Below are 26608 nucleotides of genomic sequence, written 5' to 3' on the forward strand. Positions count from 1 at the left end.
CACTCAAGGCTGTGTACAGTAAGAATAAGTCAAACATAAGCAATAGACAATTACAGCAGTAAAAATATTCAAAAAACACTGCAAAGTACGGCATAGTATGCTACATTACAATGTCAACACAATACTCAATAAAACATTTTAATAGCATGGGGTGTAAACAAAGATGGAACATATAGATGATAGAGTAACAGAAGTAAGAAAATAAGGGATTAGTTTAAAGAAAGTTGCTTGAACATTATCTTAGCTAGGGTCTGAGTGGTTAAACATGTCCTGCTATATATTGTATTTGCAGCCAGTGTCATTTACTTCTTCCATTAAAGGTCTGGTTGAAGAGCCAAACTTTCACCTGCTTCCTGAAGTGAGATAGTCTTGTATTAAGCGGAGCATTTCAGGGAGTGCATTCCAGAGTGCGAGGGCTACTCCGGAGAAGGTTTGCTTGCGGGTATCACATCGTGTGGTGTCCTTTGGAGAGGGTGTGGTTAGGGAAACTCCTTTGGAGGACCTTAGTGACCTTGAAGATGTGTAGAGGGCAATCCTGTTTTAAGTACTCTTGGCAGTTTCCTTTAAGGGACTTGAAGGTCAAACAGAGACTTTTAAATTTAACCCTATATTGTACTGGTAGCCAGTGAAGTTTATGCAAAAATGGTATGATGTGGTCACGTGGCCTGCAGCCTTCTATCAGTCTTGCTGCAGCATTAGCATTCTGAATCAATTGGAGCTGGTACAAACCCTTTGACATCAGACCAGTGTAGAGTGCATTACAGTAATCCAGTCTTGATGCTATCATGGCATGCACAACTGAGCCCCCATCCCCCCCACCCTTCTTGCCCATTCACCCTGTTTGTTTGTGATCCCCACAGGCTTCCTCTGCAGGTCTCTGGCTTTCCAAAAGTGTTCATTTCAGCAGCATATATAAAAATAAATAAAATTCATTCAGTTGACCTGGCTAGCTTTATGCCCTATGTCAGGGACTAATTCTATTGTAAAGAACTAAGGGAATTTCTCTCTAGGTGTACCCAGAGAGAGCTAGGGGGTGATATACTGGAGCCCTGCACTGAGGTAGGCCGAGGCAGTTAGGCAGGCCCTCGCATGTCTGCTGCATGGTAGGGCATGTTGGCCGGCACATGCTGCGTGGTCTGCAGAGCCAAGACAGACTGACTGAATGAGCCACATAATTGATTAATTTTTATAGTGTGCAAATGTGGCTCATTCAGTCAGTCTGTCTTTTCTCTCAGTGAGCATTTTACATATGCTGTGTCCCCCCCCCCCCCCCCCCCCCCCCCCCCCCCCACTCCTTAAGCGTAAATGGATACTTTCCTCTCAGTGTTCCTGCCAAGGCTAATTAGCGGTTAGAATCTTCCCTTCTCTCTCAATGCAATCACAGGGCGAATAAATCCCTGGTCATGTGACGGGCTTTTTCATTTGTGCTCACCCAGGTCCCTCTTCATGGGGGGTCCCGGTAGATAGTGGAGTAGGAGTGTCCGGATGATCCTCTCAGGGTGGCCGGGGCTCTTGATTGTCTCTTTGCCTTAGCTAAGGAGGTTGAGAAGTGTTGGGTCTTCTTGAAAGTGGATGCCCTGGTTACGTCAGTCACAAATGCGACTGCTGTACCTGTCCAAGGGTGCTTGGCCCTTAGGGTGCTCCATGAAAAGAATGTGGAGCAGCACCGCCGCCTGGCATTTTCAATGGGTGCCCAGCATTCAGGCTGCTGTTTTTAGTGGTTACGTAGCTCTGTGCTGCATTGGTTCAAGTGGTTGCTGGGTCCCCACAGATTTCCCGCCTGGAGCTGGGATGGCCTTTTGGGGTAAACGTCCTCTATAATCTGGTCCATCTGGCTTCCCATTCAGTGGCAGTTTAAAGGGTTGCTGTTGGTCGTGGCTTCACCACTGGGAGTGGATGTGGATTCAAAGAAGTTTTTGAGTCCCTTTGGGGGCACTTGCTCTGTGGTGATTGTAGGGGTATATTCAGGAGGACAAACTCCTAATATATATCCAGAGGTACTTAGCTGACAGAACACTACTAAATAGCAATTATTCTGGATTTGTGTCTAGGGGAAGCGTACTTCTTTGGCCCTAAGGCTAGCTAGCTGTTCTGGAAAAAGCAACAATGCCACAAATGGAATATATTATGATTTATTAGGAATAGAAAAATAATAGTTATATATATGTGGCAAATTGCAAAGCAGATTACAAAACTAGATTAGTTACCAAAATAGATTATCACCAAAATATATATAAAGATATATGATTATCCAAATGGACTATCTAATTGAGTGATTACCCAACCAATCACAATACTGATATCCTAATGATTATTATGAGAACTTACACCACACACGTCTTATGCAAAATACACAGTTAGCAGCTAATTACTCACTGACCATAAATCCTGAAATAAAATCAATCTGTCATAGACAAAAGCCAAGGACTAACTAGCTGTCAGGCCTATACCACGATCTGTGAGCCCCTGTGCCAAACAACGTCTGGCAGCCAGACAGTTCTGATCTTACCTGAAGAGTCAGGACAGGAACCTCCAAAGGAGGGCAGGACGGAACACAGGATGGCTAGCAGACAGATGGCCAAAGACAAGGTCCAGGTCCAACCAAAGGTTCAAGGCCGGAAAAGGCAAAGTCCAGGTCCAAGCAGAGGTTCAAGGCAGGCGGCAGGCAAAAGCAAAGTCCAGGTCCAAACAGAGGTTCAAGGCAGGCGGCAGGCAAAAGCAAAGTCCAGGTCCAAACAGAGGTTCAAGGCAGGCGGCAGGCAAAAGCAAAGTCCAGGTCCAAACAGAGGTTCAAGGCAGGCGGCAGGCAAAAGCAATCCAAAAACACAGAACTCAGGGATCCACAAGCAGAAGCCGAAGCAAAGAGTTCTGCCAGCGTCTGCACTTAAATAGCCCCCTCCATCATGGAGATACTCATCAGCTGTCCGGGAGGTGGAGCCAACAACCAGCCCCAGGGCTCTGGATAGGCTGGTCACAGAGAGAAGGCGGAGTCCAGCCGCGACCAGCCAATCCGGGCCTAGAAGGGGCATTCTCTATGCTCCCAGGTCCCGCACCCGGAAGAGACAATCCAGTTTGTGAGCGCCGGCCATTTTGGCAGCGTCGGCGCTCTCCGGCTGCCACAGCGCTATAGCGGCGAACCGGCATCGTCCAGGAGGCGGGCATAACTCCCCGCACACGCCGCCCATAGCCAGCGATACCCCGCTCTCTCCTGCTCGCGGAGCGAGGCATCCCAGCGGGCAGGGCGGCGCAGGTAAGGGACGTGACACTAGCCCCATGACCATAGATAGTATATCCCATTATCTCACCTTGCTGTCTGTTATGGAAGACTTCCAATGGTAAAGAAGTGGATTCCTCCTCTGAGACTCAAGCTGAAGCCTCAGGAGTCTCTCAGTCCAGGAATAAAGTCCAAGGTCTGTATTCTAGATATAGATGGCACAGTCTTTAGGTAAGGCCGTATACTGTAGCTGATCTAACCTTGTTAGTTTATTACAAGGTCTGCAGTTCACTGGTGTTTTAGGAAATCAGTCTCTTGCTCTCTGTCTCAGAGCCTTCTATCCTCCTGCAGGTCTTCTAGTCTTCTTCCTTCTGTTCTTTTCCTTTAGTCCAACATTGGCATCCAAGGGTCAGATGATATCTGTGGACCAATCACAGACGGTGTAATAATGTCCAGCCAGCTTCATGGTCATGAAGAGAGGCCTTTGTTGTCGCAAAGAAACTGTTATTGATGGCATGCAAACCTCCCTGTTGGATCCCATACTCCTAGAGCCATCTGTGTCTCTCTCCTCCATTCTTCCCAGGAGATAACTGGGCTAGTTTGCAACAAATAATATATCCTTGGATGAAGTCATCATGGTATGCTAAGCAGTAATTTTCCTTTGTAGAAAAGCTGGTTTCTGATGGTTACAGATGTATTCAGGCCACAGGCAGGAGTATCCATATTGTTATTACAGAATGGTTTAGGCGTGTAAAGGCCCCAGACCAGCAAAGGTGAGATTGCAAGTAAATACTCATACATGATGACTTGGAGAAATTGAAGAAGGATATGGGGGAGTCGTGGCTCTCTGACTCCCTGAGCTGCAGCAAGGGTGTGCCGTGATAATGAATCACACACTCTATATCCTGGGGATCAGTGAATGCTCCATTTCTGATTTTGTTACAGCTTCTCCTACATCCCCTATTGGCAATGCAGTTTTTATCTCTAGTTTTCTTACATTTAAGCTCAGTATAGGTTTCTGCATCCTAATGCTGGATCTCTCCCCTGGGGCTCTAGTGCTGCACCCAGGTCTCTAGAATGATCAATGCATGGCACTTGAAATCCCAGAAACACTGCAAAACTACAATTCCCAGCACCCTTTGCCATGACAGCAGGAAACGTTTCCCTCGCCCCCACCCCATGGCAGCAAAGCTCCCAATATTGCCCACTGACCCCCAGATTCTGTATATAAATTTGGGTGCAGATCCCAGATCCGTAAGTAATTGGAGTTAGCAAGCACTTAATTAGCAGTAATTAGAAGTTGTGCGCATATCTGCCCTATACCTTATTCTATTTACATGTGCACCTAAATTTCATAGCCCACAACTCCATGGGAGGGGCATTTCCAGAATTTGGGTGTGATGTTATAGATTACCTGCATTTGTACACCTAACTGCCATCAGTTGTGAGCCTTTTAACTTTAGTAATTATCCCAGGCAGCTGTATTCTTATGTACCATGCAATAACAACCATATATATATCTACTAAATTCTCTCATATGATGTATTAATATCAATTTCAGCAAATCTATAAAACTTTTAACAGGATCGTCAGAGTTCAGAGCATCAAAATTGCTTGAAGTGAAATGAATCAGAGCAACAGTGTGCATACCTTCTTAGATCCAATTTATTTACCATTATGCTTCCAGCTTGCACTGGCTTTTTAACATTTTTACTTCAAAGTCATCCAGCAGCCTTCAACACTTTCAAATTTTAATAAAACATATAATCGAGTAATGCCACTTAACTTGCAGATGATTTCAGGTCTAGAAGAACCCCCACCTGAAATCATTTGCAAGTTAAGTGGCATTACTCGATTATATGTTTTATTAAAATTTGAAAGTCTTGAAGGCTGCTGGATGACCTTGAAGCAAAAATGTTAAAAAGTTAGTGCAAGCTGGAAGCACAATGGTAAATAAATTGGATCGAAGAAGGTATGCACACTGTTGCTCTGATTCATTTCAGTTCAAGCAACTTTGATGCTGTGAACTTTGAAGATCCTGTTAACTTTTTTTTATAGATTTGCTGAATTAGATATTAATACATCATATGAGAGAATTTAGTTTCACTGGGACGGGTGGGGTGTTATTGCATGGTTGTTATTGCATGGTACATAAGAATACAGCTGCCTGGGATAATCACTAAAGTTAGAAGATACTATAGCTGTCCCTGCACATTAAATATTTCAGTCCTACCTATTAGATTTATCAGTTGGGTGTCAGCATTTACACCAGCCTTTGGGAGGTGTAAGCACTCAAATGCACACTAAGCTAATATGCTTTAGAAGATTCTTCAAGCAGAGCATCCTTTACAGAATACTAGCTTAGCGCGGATCATCTCGGCGCCGAACTTTGGGGCCATTTATTGAATCTAGCCCTGAATGTCCATGTTTCCTATTAATAGAATGTTCATAGTGATGCACACAATGGGAGATTTGATAGGTGAAGTGAGTAAGCTGTAGTGAGTTGGGTTATTGTGTTTGTAGAGATTTCAGAAAGTTTTTGGACACTAGCTGGGTGGGGAGGTCCTCATTGGTGTCTTTAAGGAAGATGTCTCAGGAACAAAGACCTTTATGTTATTACATAATTTAAAATATCTCAGAAATTAATGGTGCTTCACTTCTGCTGTGTCTGCAGACTGTGTGCAGTATCTCTTATCTGTCTCTACTGGATATTTGATATGAACACTAAAAAGCAAGCAAACTGAAGTAGGTTGAACATGTACCAGTAACACTTCTAAATACCAATCGTAGGTCCATGTGCACTTTCTTGAAGATACCTTTCAGTACAATGTGCCTTTGTAGACACAGCATGGAGTGTTGGAGCTCTGGGCCAGATCCTTCCTTATATCTGGAATGTGTTGTGAAAGCAGAACCTAGAGAGACAACCTGGGCGTAGGCCTCATATCCCAGAAGATTAGCACCCCACCCTTCCCAGTGAAACTAGATATTATCTTTTTTTATATAACGAATGATATAATGATGAGCAAATAACTTTCTCTCCTGCTCCAGAGTACATGATCTTTGGGCAAGGGAGATGCCAACATGCACAGGGTAGTTCTGGGAGACACTGAGGAAAGGGGTGGCGCAGAAGTTTAGCCCCATAATCCTGTGTGGCCATTCGAATTTTCACTAGAGGAAAGTTGATATAACTCTGTCTTCATCATCCTGTTTTATATATTAATTCCCATTAAGCCAAAAAGACACACAAAAATTAATTTAAAAAGCCCCAACAACTAAATACCTTGTCTAATTGTTGTATGTATGCTTTTGTATGTATAGACCACTGACACAGGCATTGCTGAAACACGGGCCGTGTTGGGTTTTTGAATAAATTTTCTTCCTTAGAATTTTGGTACCTCCTAGCAGTTCCATCTGAGGCCGTCTGCACTATTACTGCTCAGCAACTACTGATGTCAGAAATAAGGTAAAATTATACTGCTTATAACAGAGGCTTTGGAGTCTCTTCAGGCACGCATACTGCAAGACTCCAGTGGTTTGCCCTAGATCCTGAGTGACTTTTTTATTGAGTTTTGTATTACTTCACAATATGCCTGGTAGTGAGAGGGGTTTTGTTGCTGTAACTGAAATAACAAACAAAAAAAGAGAACGGGATCCTCACGAAGAGGGCAATGTAGCAAACCAGGAAGGAAAAGCACAAACAAGGAGCCAGGAAGATATGATGACAAACAAGAGTCTGAGGGCTTCCAATGAAAATAGCTGCTTTATTAATTGTCCAGTAAAATCAAATTGAAATCATACATCCATAGGGTAAAAATCAAGGACTCAACACAGTTGTGTTTCAGCGGAAATGCCTGCGTCAAGGGTCACACGATCTGATAATGTGTATCAAAAAACATAGATGCAGAAACTTGAAAGGAATAGTGAAACATATGCTCTAAGATGCGTTTCACAGTGCTTCTCCAAAGAGATGACACTAGAATCAGATATTTTTTGTATGGTATGTTTTATGGGGAAATGAGCTCTGCTCTGCACCGATTGTTGAGAGATGAACTGGGGATTCTGTGTAATTTCCGGGGGAATGGCCTGGAATGCAATACCACCACTTTTTTCAGGCTCCTGAGCAGCAGGGGTATTCTGCTCCAGCTCTTTCCTTCCAGGCAGCCTGCAGGGAAAAGGAGGGGAAGAGTAAGCCTGGAGCAGAGTAAAAAAAAATTCTTCCTAATCCAACTCCTCATCTTTGGTCAGGAGAGGAGCTGAGAGGGGAAGATAGTTTGAAAGGTGCAATTCTTAGGAGTTTTGTTACTGAGTTTTTTTTTGTGTTATGCCATCTTAATTCTGTTAAACATTTTCTAGAAGCAGCTGTACATACTCTGCATATGGATTATGGTAATGAGATGTATGCTGGGATTACTCAGTCGAACATGACAAGAATGCAAACACTGCATTGGAGAAAGCTCATAGGATCATGTGACACCTCTTTTTATTCATTATCACTGACTCCCCATGCATTGAAGGTTCAATTTTAGGTTGTTAGTGTTGGCACACGGGGTATACTATAAGAGGAGGTCATCCTATCTTGCTGACTTGTTGTTCCTTTACACATCTGATAGGGTGTTTTTTGCTGCCCAAGAGGAGAGCAAACTTTACTCTACATAAAGTTGAGCAGTCAAATATGCGCTTTATGTAATTTAGAAGTACCTCTTTTACTGCTATATTTGTTGGCTTTGTTCATGTACCATCAAAATATACAAGAACTCAGTCCTTTGGCACTGACACCAACCCCCTGACGGCGCAGGCTATCAGCTGAAATACGGCCTATGATCTTGTGATAAACTGTGACTTGGTAGTTCCTCCACTCTCAAGGATTCACTGGGAATCCACAAATAAGAGTGTGTTTTTGTGTTGAGTGCTAACACTATAGAATGTTCTCCCCTAGCGTTCCTCGTACTGAATGGTCTTGAAAGAAATTTAAGGTGTTATTGAAATCTTATTGTTTTGTTGAGGACTTCTATTTGGTATAAGGAATTCGCTCAGAGAAAAGAAAAGTGAGTAGTGGAGTACCTCAGGATTCAACACTGGGGCCAATTCTGTTTAATATATTTGTGAGAGACATTGCTGAAGGGTTAGAAGGAAAAGTGTGCCTTTTTGTGGATGACACGAAGATTGCCAACTGAGTGGATACCCTGGAGGGAGTAAAAACCATGAGAAGACACCTCCAAAAATTAGAAGAATGGTCAAAGGTTTAGCAGTTAAAATTTAATGCGAAGAAATGCAGAGTGATGCACTTGTGGCGTTTCAGAAGGTGGGAAACAATCCCAGTACCAGACAGGCTTCTACGGCCTGTGCCCTGATCATGGCTGGACAGATTTGTATGGGCTGGAGTGGATATTCCATGACAGTTTTAGAAGCTGGGGAACAAGGTGTCATGAAATGCCTAGCCACCTGCCTGGGTTTCTCCGCAGCCACTTAGAGGGCATATCCCCAGCACAGCATCCCCAGCACAGCTTAGGTCCACCTGCACCTGTTGCTTGTGCTCTACACTAGCACCCTCTTCCTATTGGCTGGGTCACAACCGCCTCTGGGCGAGTCTCCTCCTGCTCTCAAATTATCCCCAGTGATTTCTAGGTTACTGAAGGCCACACTCCCAGTGGTCCCACAGTTCCCAGAAAGCACTCACAGACCCAACATACAAACCACCAGGATTCTTTATCAGTCCAGACAGGCAGAACAAACAAACAATTGTGTTTGTTCTTACACTAGAACAATGAACAAAAAATGTGCAAATAGCAAACAGTTATAAGTAGCTGAAAAATGGATTAGTTAGAAAACTAACTACACATCTATATACCTGAACAGTACCTGGGAAGATCAGGTCTTATAATTGTTCACAGAGCCTTAGCAAAAAGATCTGTCTCTTTCTTCTTCCAGGCTAAGACTGAAGCAACTACTGGGTAATTTTCAAAACTTCAGGCCAATCAGAGCCCAGAACAGTCAAGTTTCAAATAAAAACATCACTAAAGATACTTCCTATTATCTGTGTGCCAAATAAAGAGAAGTCAGTCCTCTGTAACAGCTTTAAGCATAAACATGCACCATCTGCTGGCCAAAGAGGAGAAATATACTTCAGAACATAACATAGGAAAATATCCAATATATTTTACATGCTTTTAACACACTGTTTCTTCACACAAAGCCAGTGCTGGGCAGACTTGTATGGTTTGTGCCCTGAAAATGGCAAGGAGTGGAGTGGAGTGGCCTAGTGGTTAGGGTGGTGGACTTTGGTCCTGGAGAACTGAGGAACTGAGTTCAATTCCCACTTCAGGCACAGGCAGCTCCTTGTGACTCTGGGCAAGTCACTTAACCCTCCATTGCCCCATGTAAGCTGCATTGAGCCTGCCATGAGTGGGAAAGCGCGGGGTACAAATGTAACAAAAAAAAAGATCAAGTATGCATATGTAGTATTGCATCACACCTTATGTTATGAGTTTATCTTGTTGGGCAGACTGGATGGACTATACAGGTCTTTATCTGCTGTCATCTACTATGTCACTATGTAAACATTCTCTGTGTGTGCATGTGTGGGGTCTGCATGTATGTGCATATTGGACTGGATGGGACTTATTGACTTTATATAGCGCTTCTTACTATAGTTTATAGAGAGTATGATGATGTCATGTCCCCTACCTCAACGCAAGCGGCATCCCATCGACATGCACACTTGACTGGCACTGCCTGAGCCATGTGTGTGTAGTCCTTCTCTGGGTTTCAGAGAGCAGTGGTTGCAGGCTACTTAATTGCTTTGCTTCCATGCACCTGGGTCTGCTCTCCTCTCTGCCTGGCTTCCAGGCTCCTTGATTGCTTTGCTTCCACCCACCTGGGTCTGCTCTCCCTCTGCCTGGCTTCCCTTGCTTCTCTCCTATTGGTCTTCTGGTTCCTCCTTCCCCTGCTCTTGTCCTATGGCTGTGCCCCTTCTCCCTGCTGGTCCTTGCTGATGTCAGATGCCAGCACTTTATCAGCTGAGCTCTCCCTGGACTCCATGCTTCAGCTTCTACTTTGGTAGGTGTTACTTGCTCAGTAGTGTGCTTCTCCTCTACTTTGTTCTTCGTTACTGACTTTGCCTGTACCTGGATTAGTCTCATGCCTGCTGCCTGCCTACTGACTCTGCCTGTGCCTGTACCTGGATTAGTCTCTTGACCTGCTGCCTACATACTGACTTTGTCTGTACCTGGACTACTCGCTGGCAGGCTGCCTGCCTACTGACTCTGCCTGTACCTGGATTACTCTCGTGCCTGCTGCCTGCCTACCGACTCTGCTTGTACCTGGATTAGTCTTTTGACCTGCTGCCTGCATACTGACTTTGTCTGTACCTGGACTACTCTCTTGCCAGCTGCCTGCCTACTGACTCTGCCTGTACCTGGATCACTCTCTTGCCTGCTGCCTGTCTGGCCGTCACGTTCATCACCCCGCTTCCTGCTCCATCTCGTAAGCTCTTCAGGCCACCCACACCTAGGGGCTCAACCTCTGGGAAATGGCGGTCAGCACAGGTGAAACCCGGGGTTGTCCGGCCGCCAAGCAGAACCTGGTCCGAGTACCAGGCCCGGCAGCGCTCTACTTGGTGCAAGAACTCACAAGCCTGACAGATGACATCTAATGAAGGAAGCTGAAGAAGACATCTTTGAGATGAACGGAGTAATCATTGCAGTGTATACTACTTTAGTTTACTAGAAAGATAAACTGGAAGTCTCAAGTGAAAAGATTTCTAAATGAAACACAGTTCCCCTGATATTCAAAACTATTTAACCAGCCAGGAATAGCTCCTGGCCTGTTAAATAGCATTTAAGCGCCTAACTGCCTTCATGCCTAAGGTGGTTTCAACGTTTCACTTAAACCAGCCTATTTTTCTACCCTCTTTTGTTAAGGAGGAGTTTCCAGAATCCTTTGGGCAGTTGCACCTGTTGGATGTGCGCAGGACTCTGTTGCAGTATCTGCGAGTTACTAATTCTTTCAGGACCTCTGATCATTTGTTTGTTTTACTATCAGGTTCTCGCAGAGGGTCTCCAACGTCTAAAGCCACTATTGCCCGCTGGCTCAAAGAAGCTATCTTTTCAGCTTATTTGCTTGCCGGCCGGCCTCCGCCTGTAGCCTTTAAGGCACATTCTACAAGAGCGATTTCTTCCTCTTGGGCTGAAACTGGAGCACTCTCTCTTCATGAGATTTGCAGTGCAGCAACATGGGCTTCGAAGCTCTCATTTGCCCGACATTACAGGCTGGATGTGGCTGCTAGGAGGGATGCGCGTTTTGGAGCACAAGTGCTAGCGCGTGGTGTGACTTGTTCCCACCCTATATAGGGATTGCTTTGATACATCCCATACGTAATGGCTTCATCTGCTTGATGACAAGGAAGGGAAAATTAGGTTCTTACCTTGGTAATTTTCTTTCCTTTAGTTATAGCAGATGAAGCCATGAGCCTTCCCTGTATGATTGTCTGTATGATGTGAATCTGTTTCAGGTTCTGTTCTTGTTTCCTGAAGTTCTAATCCTTCCTTGGGAGAAAGTTGGAAAACAGTCTTTAGGATTCTTGTTCACTTATAGGAGGATGAGTTTATTCCCTCCAGTTCATGTGTAGGAGGTTGAGTTCATTCCCTCCAGGAGGATGTGTGTATTCCCTCCATAAATACAAAGAGGAGGACAAGTTTATTCCCTCCAGGAGGATGTGTTCATTCCCTCCTTTTGAGTTCATGCCCTTGTTATGGGGCCATCGTTCGCTGTGAGGAAAGTTCATGTTATTCCCATTGCGGTTTGTTATACTGCTTTGGAAGCTTCAAATACTGAAGAGGCAGTGGAGCTAGCTGACCATGTGGCACTGTGAAATTTGAGTGCTCTCTATCTCCCCCTGCTGGTTGATGGACACAACCCATACGTAATGGCTTCATCTGCTATGACTAAAGGAAAGAAAATTACCAAGGTAAGAACCTAATTTTCCCTTGTCTTCTATCCCATGGCTTTCTAATTTCCATAGGAGTCTCTCATGAGGAACTTTGTCAAAAGCTTTCTGAAAATCTAGGTACATTACATCAACTGGTTCACCATTATCCACATGTTTATTCATGCCTTGAAAGAAGTGAAGCAGATTGGTGAGGCAAGACTTCCCTTTGCTGAACCCATGCTGACTCTGTCCCATTAAACCATGTTTGTCTATGAGTTCTGTATTTTTATTCTTTTTAATAGTTTCCACTTTTTTGACTGGCACTGAAGTCAGGCTTACCGGTCTGTAATTTCCCAGATTACCCCTGGAACCCTCTGGATTCGGGATGAAATGACTGGATTATGCAAACTCTGACACAGATTATAAATCTTTTTTATTGTTGATAACAGGAATCAGTACAAAAATAAGGTTAGCGTGCAAAAATATATTTCTCTGGCAATAAATAAATCACTAAATAGATCTGATCTGGTAAAAGGCACTTAAAATTCCTGAGTTACATTGATTGCTTTTTCTTAGAGAAAACTATACACTTCGCATCAGCACAAGTGAAAATACAGTTCACACACATAATCAGTCCTCTTTTGCCTTCCAAAGAGATCTTTCTAGATAACCTGAACCATAGAAGTGTTAATTCACTCTTCCCTCAGCTCTAGTTGGCTTGTTTAACAGCCAGCCAAGTCTGCTTAAGCAAGATGGCCCGGAATGCAAGAAAAGCTTCTGAGCCAGGAATGTCAGAGTTCATTAGTAGATGGGATCCCAGGTACCATAAATCTCCTCTTGTGCCTGCATGTCTTTCTCTGCAGCTGTACAAACTAGAGGCTTAGAATGTAGTTATTTTGATGGTGTTTTTTAAAAATTGTTTTATGTGGCTCTGTTTGTATCCCTGGACTTGAGGCTATCTCTTGTAGACTATTAGATTCCTCCGTTTCTGGGTTAGTGGGTTTTTTTTTAAAAAAGTTTTTTAAACCTCCCTCCCTCCCCCCGCCTCCCAGAATCTGGAAAAAGTGAGGCAATCATTTGCTGATTTTTTATATCACAACAGTTATTATCTTTTGATTCTTTATTTCTGATGGGAAATATTAATCTTCATTTAGAGAATCAGATCAGGATGTGGTAGATTTTCTCTCGTTCAGCGCATATCTGTAATGTAGAGACAATTCACGAGAAGGGTCATAGCTTGGACTGGCTCTATCTCATGTTGGGATGTTAAAGATATAATTTGGAGACCAGTTCTGATGATTTTGCCCTTTCTCTGTCTTTACCTACTCATACTTCTGTTTTGGGTACCACACAAATTAGGTGTAAAATAGACCCAAATAAATTTTGGGACTTGGTTCTTTTTAAACTAGATTTTACTACCTATCTGACCCTTTGGCAAGCTGGCATGATGTTCTTTCTTCAACAGTAGACACTTTATCTCAATTTCAAATCAAAGCCGGTAAATTATAATTGTAATTGGAACTGTAATTCACCATCATTTACTTAACAATCGGATTATGTTCTCCCTATAGTTTATTGTTTAATTTTAATATGCAATCCATGTTCAATATGTGATACCAATTGTATATTTTCCCTTTTTTACCTGACTGTTCATTTAGAATTCATGTTCTATATATATTACCAATTGTATATGTATCCTGAAATGACATAAGTCATGATGGAAAATTGTAAGCCACATTGAGCCTGCAAATAGGTGGGAAAATGTGGGATACAAATGCAACAAATAAATAAATAAATAAAACATTGGGTTCCTTGGTATAATAAACAACTTGTTGATTTAAAGAAGTCCTGTCATAGATTAGAACACCTTTGGAGGAGAAAGAGGGACCAAATTGTGAAGCAGAATTGGTTAATTTCAAGCACTACAAAACAGTTTTACAATCTGCTAAACATACTTATTATTCTGCTCAGATTGAAGATCATGCTTTAGATCAAAAGAAGCTTTTTCAGCTTTTTGTAAACTGACTACCCCTAGTCCAAATTATACTTTAATCTGTTAGTCCAACAGTAGACAGTTTGGCTACTTCTTTTTGGGAAAAATTGTGAAAATTTGAATGGCAATTCCACCTAAATTAGATTCCACTTACATCCTGCAAGGTTAGAATATTATTACGTAAGCTGGTCTAAATCTAGCTGTCTTCTAGATAGCTGTCTTTCATATCTCTGCCAGTAGGAATACCAGCAGCGATTAAAACAGGCTGCTTCAGGGTCTACCGTCTGATGTCACTTCCTGTTTCCACACACAGGTGGGACGTGTCAGAGCAGAGGGTAGGCCCTGAAGCAGCCTGTTTTAATCGCTGCCGGTATTGTTACCTGTAGCGAAAGAGTTTGTTGGAGAACAGACCGCAGGCAGAGGGAAGATGCCAGCACCTTGACCAGCCTGTGTGCTCCTGGGTTTTAATTTAAGATTGGGCTTGGGGCTAGGCCTAGGCCTCTTATACAGGGCACTTATGTGTAAGAGAGAAGGGGTGGTTAAAACCAGATTGATGGGTCTCCATCTGGGAACAGAGCAAGAATGAGTGGATATAATACAACAGGAGAAGCTTAGGTTAGACATTAGAAAGTATTTTCTAACTGTAAGGCAGTGTTTTTCACTCCTGTTCCAGAGGTACACTCAACTATTCTGGTGTTTTGAGAGGTATTCATAATGAATAAGCATAAGATAGATTTGCCTGCATTAGACACCCAGTGCATTGTGTGTCTTAAGCATATTCATTTTGGTAAAACTGAAAATTTGACTGACTAGGTGGGACCTCCAGTACAAGATTGGAAAACAGTGTAAGTAGGCCAGTCCAGTATGGACACGTTGCTTGGGAAGGTGGTGGAATTTTTATTAGTGGATGTTCTTAAAAGCAGGTTAGACAAACTTCTTTCTTGGTTGATTTAGGTACAGGAGATCCTGCCTGGTGGCCCAGCGGGTAGATGACCATATGAAGTCCTTTTCAGTCTAATTTGTCTTTTTTTTTTTTTTTTTTAATGATTTTGATTTTTGTTTATGCAATTATATACATTTGAAATACACACAAGTAAAAAAATAACACAAAGCAATAATTATTCAATCTGTCTATGGTTTTATAGGTAGATCATAACCCGCTTCTCTCTGCAGTACTGAAGAACTGGCACCACGATGGATAACCGCTTTGCCACGGCAGTGGTGATTGCCTGTCTCCTCAGTGTCTTCTCCACCATTTATTTGGCGGTGTCCATTGGCACCAACTTCTGGTATGAGTATCACACCCTTCCAAGACCATCTCAGAATGTCAGTGAGATCACCGGGGGAGGCAACTTCACTGAAGAATTCACAAATGAGAAGGCTAATGAGAAGACCTACATGGATGTGCTGTTCTACTATAATGGTACACTGGGACTATGGCGGAGGTGCATCACTGTCACTAAACATTCAGTGCCAGGTACAGTTCATGCCTTCCTCCTGCTTTCTCATCCACTTCTTCTCATTTTCCTCTTCATTAACTCTCCTTTTCCTCCACCTCACTTCTGTTACCACTTTCTTCATCAACTTCCATTATTTTGTTTGCTCCTCAAATAATTATTCGTACTCCCTCCAAATTCAGCATCCCTTTGTTTATATTATCCTCTTCCCTTCCTCAGGCCCAATATAGAAAAGGGTAGACCCTCTGGAGAAGTAGCTTAATGATTAAAGCAGTGGTTTCTGACTAGGGAAGCCAGGGTTCAAATCTCACTGATGTCCCTTGTGATTTTGGACAAGTCACTTAATCCTCCTTTGCCATGGGTACAAATTTAGATTGTGAACCCTTAGGAGACAGATAAATACCTACTGCACCTGAATGTAACTCATCTTCAGTTACTGCTGAAAAGGCATGAGATAAATCAGTTTGTCTTTTATATCTTTACAGAAATAGGGAAGGGGAATATAGCAAGGGAAATCTGCAGGAAATAATATGGGGCTGTGCAGGGTTGGAGGGATCATTGATAATGGCCTTTTTTTTTTTTTTATTAAAAGTGGGGTAGCATGTTGTACACAGTTCCAATCCTTATTGAGTGAGAAATGTTTTATTCTTTGATTCAGATATTGTTTTCACCACAGAATGTGTCAGTTTCTCTCTTTCTGACCAGTTCATGGAGAAATACACAGAGCCTGGGAACATTACCAGTCCTCCAGATTTGCACCGGACTTGTGAGTATGAGCTACGTGTGTATGATAATATACTAAATGTTGTGAAGAAGCAGAAATGTCACTTCTCTTTTAACACAGTCTGAGCTTCCTCAGTTCCTTTAACTCTGCAGTGAACTATTGATTACTTACTCTATAGTGTATTCAGTGTGTTATGTACTGCAGTCAGTGCTCTTTATCCTATGCAACTTTTAAGCCCTTATTCTCTGTTTGCTAATTCTGAAGTTAATGTTCCTTCCCTCTCCCCCAGAGTTCTAACTTGTTCCTTCTGCATCCCTCCTTTTCCTGTACAGAGCAGCAAAGGTCAGCCAGTGTCCTAGCACATCCAACTTACTTCTCTTGCTGCAACTGGTACGTCTTCCTCCTATACGTCTTCCTATTATACCTTTGACCGTGTCTCACAATCTCCTTATGCTCATTCCTCAATCTCTTCCTCTCCATCCTTCCTACTCCTTACCCCTTCCAATCTCTTCTCCTTTTACTCATCCTATCTTTGTTTACCTCTCCATGCTCAATTTACATATCCTCAAAACCCCACTACTACTATGTTTACTACAACTTGTAACATTCTCCTTCAAGACTTTGTAATTCTATTTACTATGTAAGCCGCATTGAACCTGCTATGTGTGGGAAAGTTAGGGGTACAAATGTAATTAATAATAATAATAATAATAATATACAGTTCAAAAGCTTGGCTGTTTGAACTATGTTTGCTCAATACATCTACAGAGTGTGCACAGACTTCTGCTAGCCATTCTGTACTGGAGGATTGACACTGGGTGACAAGATAGAGGTGGGTGGTTAGGGAATTTGCCATTCTTTTCTCTTCCTTTGGTGACGCCACTGTTTTTTGCTTCTTCTTTTTTTTTTGAGGGGGGAGGGGCTATCCTATTTCTCTTATTCTCTAGCTTCTAGCCTACCTTTCCTTACTCCCTCTTCTGTTCAAAAGGGAATCTATAGCCTGAGTTCATTACAGTGTATGTGTATAAAGGCACTTCTGTGTTTGCTTTACGGTAGTCTGGATTTTCTCTGTATCTGGAAGTGCTCTGGATCCACACAGACCTTCCCATGTATGTGTGTGCACACCCCAGGCTTGAATTTATTCTACACCTCTAACCCAGCCTATGCACAGATACATAAATGTGTACATATATCCATGGTATTCTGTGAACTTGCCAGTGGTGTACTGAGGGCGGGGTGGTGAGGGCGGTTTGTTCCGGATGCATGCTGCAGGAGGGGTGCAGGGTGCAGCCATGTGGCTGTTGGCTGTGCCGGTTCCCTGCTCCCTCTGCTCCGGAACAGGAAGTAACAGCAGAGGGAGCAGGGAACCGGCGGAGCCGACAGCCGCACGGCTGCTCCCTTAACCCCAGCAGGCAAGAAGAATGCACCGGGGGGGGGGGGGGGGGGCGCAGCGTTGACCGCCCCGGGTGGCAGCCGACCAGGGAACATCACTGGAACTTGCAAAATATATATGAGATATTGAATGATGAAAGCAATGTAGAGATGGTGCACTACCAAAATGATCCAAGGTCTGCAACACACATCTTATAAAAAGAGGCTTAAGAAACTCAAAATACTCTCACTGGAGGAAAGGCAGGCATGAAGAAATATAATGAAAGTATTCAAATATTTTAATATGTTACAATAAAATAAAGATAATGTTATTTATTTCTTTAAAAAATTTCTTACCTACGCGATCTCAACATTCTTGGTGGGTTACAGAATTGACATACACAGGCAAAATTAGAGCATACAGAACAGTACAATGTAAAATCTTATACGTTAGTAATCTAAAATCCACTGTCATCTGTACATGTGTACAGCGCTGCATACATCTTGTAGCGCTATAGAAATGATTAGTAGTAGTAGTAGTAATCTTGTTACCGTAAAACTCTGCTAATCATCAGTCTTTTAACATTCAAATGTCTGGAATGTACTGTTTTTAGTTCTTTTTTAAATTTCTCCATACTTTGCATAGTTCTCAATTTCAAAGGCAACATATTTCACAATTTAAGTCCTACAATATAGAAAATGGTAGACAGATATTCTTCTAACCGAATAGTATGAAAGGAAGGTACATCTAACAGGATGTTTTCTGCTGATTGTAGTGCTTTAGGTGGTTGATAAAGATGTAAAGTAGCATCAGCACCAGGAGGAGTGCTTTCCCTCCATTGTAGGCTGCTTCTCAACCGATGCTCCAGCCTTTGCTGGTGGTGGCCCTCGATGAACTCATCTGGACCATGCTCCATGAGCATTTGGTGGGGATCCTTCAGCAGAATGCATCGGTGTCTGGGGTGCTTGCACCAGCCATGCCTCTTCTTGCTGCACTGCAAGGCCCTCAGCCTGCAATGAGGCCTCCGCATGAGGTACCCACGTTAACTGCTGCCCATGGTGGAACCCTCTTGACATCGATGTAGGAAGCTTCGCTAGAGTTGAAAATGGAGTCAGTGCCTCAGTGTCCCTCCAGACATGTATGTGGTTCTTCTATCTTGAGGCAGGCGCAGTCTCAGCTTTCTCATGAGGAGTATTTTGCTGACATTGATGAGAAGTGCTCATGGAACTTCTGATGAGGACCCTAAGTACTTCTTGGAGGAGGAGTCTTATGGGATTCCCGTCTGACCCCTACCCTCCTGAGGAAAGGAAGAAGTCACCTGAGTGTCTTTCCTTCCCAAGTTTTGTAAAGGAAATGGCAGCTGCCATTCCAATTCATTTGGAGACAGAGGACGAGTCCTAGACTAAGACTTTCCTCCTAGGGAAGCTGTGAAGGTCCCGCTTCACTGGATCCTGAAATATGTTCAGGTGAAGAACTAGGAGTCCCCTCAATTGATCCCTGTTCAGCCCCAAAAGATTGATACCATGTATCGGATCCAAAGTTCCTCAGGCTTTGACAGGCCTCAGTTGTCTCATCCTTCCCTGGTGGTGGAATACACTCTCAAAAGAGCGCCCCTGGGAAGAGAAGCTTGAACCTTGGATTCTTTTGGGCAGAAAATGTATCAGGCCTTTATGCTCATCTCCTGCATACAATTTTGCCAGCTCTACATGAGTCTTTACTTGCAGAACCTGGTGCACAGTATGTTTGATTTGGCAGCCTCTCTCCCACCTGAGCAGGTCAAATCTCTTCACCAGCTGGTAAGGCAGTAGAAGGCATGTCGTAAGTTCTTGGCCAGGGATGCCTTAGGATACTTTTGATGTGGAGTCCTGCATCTCTGCCCAAAGTATAGTGATACGCAGACTCTTATGGATGCATGTCTCTGACTTGGACCCTGTGGTCCAACAGAGATTGGTGGATGCTCAGGGTGGGGGGTGGGGGTGGGGAATAACCTTTTTGGAGAGAAAGTGGAGAAGGTTGCTGACCTCATTAAGAAACACACTGACACCATTGATACTCTCTCCCTCTGGGCACCTTCTACATCCTTCTCCTCATCTAGGAGATTTTTAGGCAAGTCAAAGAGAGTTCCCTACTACTCACAGAGGCGTAGGTACGCTCCTTCTCACCAGCCTCAGCAGGCTCAGACCCAGCAACTTCATTGTGCCAAAGAAATGAGGGGGGATGTGTCCCATCCTAGACCTAAGGGCACCGAACAAATTTCTGATCAAAGAAAAAGTTCAGGATGGTTTCCCTGGGCACCCTTCACCCAGTGATTCAGGAAGAAGATTGACTATGCTCTTTGGACTTAAAAGATGCCTACAGTCACATCCCGATACTACCAAACCAGAGGAAGTATCTCAGATTTCGGGTGGGAACATGTCACTTCCAGTACCTTGCGTTATCGTTTGGCTTTGCTCCAGCTCCCAAGGTTTTCATCAAGTGTCTAGCGGTAGTCGCAGTGTATCTATGCAGACTGGAAGTCCATGTGTTCCCTACGTGAACTGGTGAAGAGACCATCGAAGGAAGATGCTTAGGAGTCCATGCAGAGAACTGTGCGGGTGCTGGAGCTACTAGGGTTTGTTTTAAAGTACCCCAAGTCCCATATAGTCCCGGCTCAGCAATTGGAGTTTACTGGAGGTCTGCTGGACATGCAGCAGGCACGGGCCTATCTTCCTGTGCCGAGGACAGACATTCTAGTTGCACTCGCCACTTGGGTTCGAGCCATCCTGCAGCGGCAGATGTTCAGGTTGCTAGGTCACATGGCCTCCATGGTGCATGTCATGCCCATAGCACGAGCATGAGAACGGCCCAGTAGACTCTAGCTTCCCAGTGGTGTCAGGCCTACAGGAACCTAGTGGATTTCATCTGAATGACACCAGAGTTGGTTCAGTCCCTTCTCTGATGGTCAATTCAAACCAATTTGACTGTGAGACTTCTATTCCTAATTGCTCAGCCTGGGGTGGGGGGCTCATGTAGATGGGTTTCACACCCAAGGTGCTTGGTCAGCTCAGGAATTGGATCTTAAGATCAACCTGCTGGAGTTACATGCAATCTGGAATGCTCTAAAGGCTTTCAGAGATTGACTGTTCAACCAAATTGTACTCATTCAAACGGACAATCAGGTCACAGTGTATTACACCAACAAGCAGGGGGATATCGGATCATACTCTTTGTGTCAGGAGGCCGTTCAGATGTGGCACTGGGCTGTACAGCACAAGATAGTTCTCAGGGCCACGTACCTGGTGGGCAAATCCAACATCCTGGCCAACAGACTGAGCAGGGTCATGCAAGCACACGAGTGGCCATTCAGTATGAGCGTTACCTGCAAGATCTTCCGAGCATGGGGTACCCTCTTGGCGGATCTCTTTGCCACTCCATTCAATCACAAAGTCCCACAGTACTGTTCCAGGCTCAGGGCACATGACAGACTTGTTTCAGATGCCTTCCTCCTTCATTTGGGGAACAGTCTTCTGTATGTGTATCCTCCCATCCCTCTCCTGGGAAACATTGCTGAAATTCAAGCAAGACCAGGGGACCATGATTTTGATCGCTCCTTATTTGTCCAGGCAGATCTGGTTCCCTCTTTTTCTGGAGTTATTCAAAGAACCTTAGATTGGAGTGTTTTCCAGCTCTCATCACGCAGAATGAGGGATCTCTTCTGCATCTCAACCTCTGGTCCCTGGCCCTCATGGCCTAAATATTGAGAGCTTAGAATGTTCTTTCTTGCATCTTCCAGAGAGTGTCTCCAAAATCTTGCTGGCTTCCAGGAAAGATTCCATCAAGAGGTGCTACTCTTTCAAATGAAGGAGGTTTGCCGTATGATGCTCTAGATCCTGTTTCTTGCCCTACATAGACTCTGCTTGAATACTTTCTACACCTTTCTAAGTCTGGAAGACCAACTCTGTAAGAGTTCACATCAGTGCAATTCTTACCATTGAAGCCAACACCACAGGAGAAATGAAAGTCAACACCGACACACAGTGGATCCAAAAAAGAGTCCTCTCACAGCTGGTGTTTTCCTAAACAAGGTCTTTTATTTTGAATCAATAAAAACAACTCAACAGGATTCGTGTTTCGGCTGTAAAGGCCTGCGTCAGGGGTCTATTGATTTCCAATACAAAAATAATCTGGCAGAACAAATGAGCAATAGTTATTTGTCTGCTTGAGAAATCGTACAAACCTCTCTGTCAAACATGGTATATCAAATGGTATAACCATTTGATACCCCTGATGCAACCTTATTGGCGAAACGTGGCCACTTTGGGTCTGTACGAATAAAGAACCTGTTTGTGAGATCACGTGATGCTTTGAGGGAGCAGGACGTGGAGTGTTAGCTCTCTGAGGCCTCATCCCAAAAATCGTTACCTAGACTTATTTTTCACTTGATTTTGCAAGCACCCCGACCGAGAGGAACTTGTGGAGTGGATGGAAAAATACTTGGAGAGTTCACCGAGCGGCATGGTGGGCAAGGGCCCGAAGCGCGAGAAAGGAAAGATCCCGGTGGTTGGAACAAAGATGGCGGAGAAACATCAACCTGAAAGTTCAGCGTTTACAGAGGAGCAAGTTCAACAAATTACAACCGCTATGGGGATAGCGCTGGAACCAAAACTCGCGTGCCTCACGGAAAAAATAGTGAATGTTGAAGCTATGCTCGCGGATATCAACAAAAGAGCGGGAGAGCTGGAACAAAGAGTGTCAGCACTCGAAGATGCGGCTCCAGTAATGGAGATGGAGCTCGGCAAGCTGCAGAAGCAGGTGAAGGGAATGGCAGAGAAACTCGATGATCTAGAAAATAGATCTCACAGGGCAAACCTCCATATCATAGGGCTCCCAGAAGAAGTCGGAGAAAGGGACCTTACAACGATACTAGAGAAGTGGCTGGCAGAAGAGCTTGCTTTCTCGGACTCGTGTGGCCCATTGTGTTTAGAGCGGGCCCACTGCGTGGGGAAGCTACTGGAAGGCCGCCGAACACCGCGTGCGGTCCTGATCAAAGTCCACAATTACACACACAAAGTGGAGATTTTGAGAGGATATCGAATGAAGAGAGACAATTTGCAGTTCAAGGGTAATAAGATCTTAATCTTTCAGGATTACTCCCAAGCATTACAGGAACAGCGCAAGCAGTTTACTCCCCTGTGCAAACAACTACATGAGAAGAGATACGATTTTTGCTGCTGTACCCTGCAATCCTCAAAATCCACAATGATGGTCAGTGGAAGACCTATGCAGACCCAACTGCTGCAAAGATTTAAGTGGAACAATTATTGAATAAGTGAATGTTATTACATATAGAAAGGGACGATATTTTGTAAGTGAAAGAGACATGTTGTTGGATTTATTGCTGTTTGGGTAAACAGGAGTATGTGGGGGGATCTTATATTGATAAGAGTTGGGGATGCTAATTGCTTAAAAGCTCAGATTGTATATTGTATGAACCTGGGATGGGGTCACAAGTGTTAAACGTGATCTTATCATCTGACTCATTATGGGTTGGATGCTAGAAAGGGATAGTGAAGAGGGGGGTAAAGAGCAGTGGGAAGTGGGATGGGAGGGAGGGGCGGGGTGGGCGGGGAAAGGGACATGGAAGAGGCAAATACGAAGAGGAGTGAGGGAGGGGTATAAGTGGGGGGGGGGGGGGGAATGTGGGTGCGACAGTGCTGGATCTACGGAGGTGGAGGGGCCATGATTTTTGTAAGTTTGGCAGTGGGGATTTGGTCACCGGGGGGAGGCTGGGCACCCCAGAGACTGACCATGAAGTGTTTGAGAAACATACTAATGATACGAAGATTATAAAATACGGTTGGGCCCAAAAATAGAGGTGTTAGGATAGTGTCTTGGAATATCTGTGGGGTTACCTCGCCAGTGAAAAGAACAAAAATTCTGCAGGCGTTGAAAAGACACCATGCAGACATAGCGTGCCTGCAGGAGACAAGGCTGTCTTCTGAGGAACATCAAAAGTTGCAGCGCCACTGGGTGGGGGAAGTGTTTGACTCTCCCGCAAGTGGACGCCGGGGAGGTGTGGCGATTTTATTTAACAGAACACTGGCATACACGGTGAAATTGCTTTTTAAAGATACCGAGGGTAGATATGTGGGGCTGCAGGTAAATATGCAGGGACGAGATTTTTTGTTGGTGGCAGTGTACGCTCCTGTGGGCACTAAATCGGCCTTGTTTGCGCATCTCTTAAAAGAATGACAGGACTACCCTAAATTACAATTAGTCCTAGCAGGTGACATGAATGCAGTTATGGACCCGGACATGGACCGCACAGGCGAGGGTTCTCAACGCTATGCACATCCTCCAACGGAGTTGGAGATGTTCACAACAGCGGCAGGGATAGTGGACTCATGGAGACTGCTACATCCTGAAGAAAAGGAGTACACACATATTTCGAGAGCGCATAAAACACAAGCTAGATTAGATTACATTTTTGTAACACAAACCATCTTCCCCCATATTCTAGAAGCCACGATGGGGACGGAGGGGGTCTCGGATCATGTGATGATCTGGGTGGACCTGGAACAGCAAATCATGTGCCAGGAACCCAGAACTGGCGATTCCTGACATATTTAGTGTCTTCAACGGAATTCACTAATTACTTGCAGTCCAAGTGGCAGGTGTTTGAATCTACAAACGGCCAACATCTAGAAGACCCGTTGCTGTTTTGGTCCATTGCCAAGGCAGTAATAAGAGGAGATATAATTTCTTATGTTAGTGGAAGGAATAAGAGAATAACAGCGAAATTAGTAGAGTTAGAAAACAAATTAAGGGCATTAAAAAAAAGGTACACGAGATGCCCCACACCTGCAATAAATGATACCCTAATAGCAACCAGAATAGCTCTTAACAGTTTGATACATGACAGGACAACTAAAATGCTCCTCTACCAGAAATATAGATTTTTCAAATTTGGCGAGCGAGCGGGTGGCATGATGGCGCGTCTAGTTAAACGCATGCGAAGGTCTCATCATATACCTGTGGTCAGGGATGCCAAAGGCTCTCTTTGCACAGATTTATCTGAGATAGCGCGAGTTTTCCGACACTATTATGCTAATATATATTCACAAGAAACTTTACAGAGGACGGAGGGAGAGATGGTGGACTATTTGGAGAAGTCTGGCATGCCACGTTTGACCCCAGATATGGCAGAAACCCTTAATGCACCAGTTACCATGAAGGAACTTTTAAAAACAATTAAAGCTTTGAGGTACTCCTCAGCTCCCGGGCCGGATGGGTATAGGGGGAATTTTTCAAGATTCTACAGACCCAGGTTGCAGGCCCGCTGTTAGATTATTTTGCAACGGTAGTAGAAGAGAAAAAATTCCCACAACATGCAAATGTAGCTTTAATTAGCCTCATTCCTAAGATGGGAAAGGATCTTACACAGCCAGGGTCATACAGACCAATCTCTCTGATCAATGTGGACATTAAGATCCTGTCTAGAATATTGTCGGAGAGATTGGCACGATTGATCCCACAGATAGTGCAGAGAGATCAAGCTGGATTTGTACGGGGTCGACAGTCTGGCATCAATGTAAGAAAATTATTAGTTGGCATGCTACAAGGGAGGGCCACCCAGAACCCGTACTTAATAGCAAGCTTAGATGCAGAAAGAGCATTTGATCGGGTGGGGTGGCCCTTCCTGTTTGCGACTCTGAGGTGGTTGGGAATCTCGGGCTGGTTTTATGATGCTATCCAAACAATGTATTGTGACCCCCCAAGCCAGCCTGCTGGTGAATGGGATAAGGACAGATTCTTTTCCTATCAACCCTGGCACCAGGCAGGGCTGTCCGCTATCTCCCCTGTTGTTCCTCTTAGTGTTAGAACCATTACTATGTGTGATACGGGCAGATGAGGGCATAATGGGGAGTGCGGTTACCAGGGACAGCACTGAAAGTACTCGCATATGCGGATGATTTGATAGTGCTACTGGGAGAGCCACAAGAATCGATAGTCAGATTACTCAAGATGATAACAGAGTATGGGACTTACTCAGGCTACAAGTTGAACCCCACAAAATCCATAGCACTGCCAATGAGTGAAGAGATTCGGGTTAATTGGGCAGGGTTGTTTCCTTTGACATGGGCCACAGACCAGATTACATACCTGGGGGTGACTATACCAGTTGATATTACCAAATTGTATATGAAAAATGTACTGCCATTACTTATAGAAACAAAAAGAATATTGGGTCTTTGGGCAGATTGCCCTCTAACACTGGTGGGAAGAATCTCTTTATTTAATATGATGTTAGCGCCTCGTTGGATTTATATGTTTCAAATGTTACCCTTAGCACTGCGGCGCAAAGAAGAAAAGGCCTTGCATAGAGCAATACAAGGTTTCCTGTGGAGGGGAAAGCGCCCCAGGTTGCCTCTTGCAGTGCTGCAGACACCTAAAGAACAAGGTGAAATGGGATTGTTAAATGTTAAATACCTATCAGTAGCTTGTTCCATGAGACACATGAGAGACTGACTAATGGAGACTAATCACTTTTCGGATGGAATAACAGAGGCTGCCTTAGTGCCGGACATTCATCTTAGTTGGCTTCTCCATACAATACCTGGCAAGCAAGTGAAAGAGTTGGTGCGTAACCTACTATTGCTGTCTGCCAGAGCAAACTGGAGATGGCTTTGTCGGAGACACGGGTTCTCGGTGGCGAGCACCCCATATTTACCACTACACAGAAATCCGGACTTCCCAGCTAGTGAACACTCTCAAGTATTTAGGCGATGGGAGGCAAAAGGGATAAAATACCTGAGTCAACTTGTCACAGAAGAAGGGGTTATAAAACCCTTCTTAGATATCAAGCAGTCGTTTGGTCTGTTGGATGCAGACTGGTTTGCGTACCTACAAATACGCCATTATATTGCATCCTTGGATTGGACT

At 44.1% G+C, this 26608-nt stretch overlaps 1 protein-coding gene across 5 annotated transcripts in view; it reads left to right on the forward strand.

Annotated features, from left to right (window-relative positions):
- LOC115481855 (claudin domain-containing protein 1-like) overlaps positions 1-26608 on the forward strand; it is a 66268-nt gene that overhangs the window by 33930 nt on the left and 5730 nt on the right. For 3 of the 5 annotated variants that reach the window (XM_030221313.1, XM_030221286.1, XM_030221303.1), the window contains exons 2-3: positions 15279-15610; positions 16249-16356. In XM_030221313.1, coding sequence (XP_030077173.1) covers positions 15328-15610; positions 16249-16356 — 391 coding nt within the window. In that variant the 5' untranslated portion in view covers positions 15279-15327. Of the gene's footprint in view, positions 1-6596; positions 6678-15278; positions 15611-16248; positions 16357-26608 lie in introns of those variants that run through there. The other 2 variants (XM_030221295.1, XM_030221321.1) reach the window with 2 other exon arrangements.

Source organism: Microcaecilia unicolor, chromosome 1 (genome assembly GCF_901765095.1).
Source record: "Microcaecilia unicolor chromosome 1, aMicUni1.1, whole genome shotgun sequence".
In the NCBI taxonomy this organism is placed as follows: Eukaryota; Metazoa; Chordata; class Amphibia; order Gymnophiona; family Siphonopidae; genus Microcaecilia; species Microcaecilia unicolor.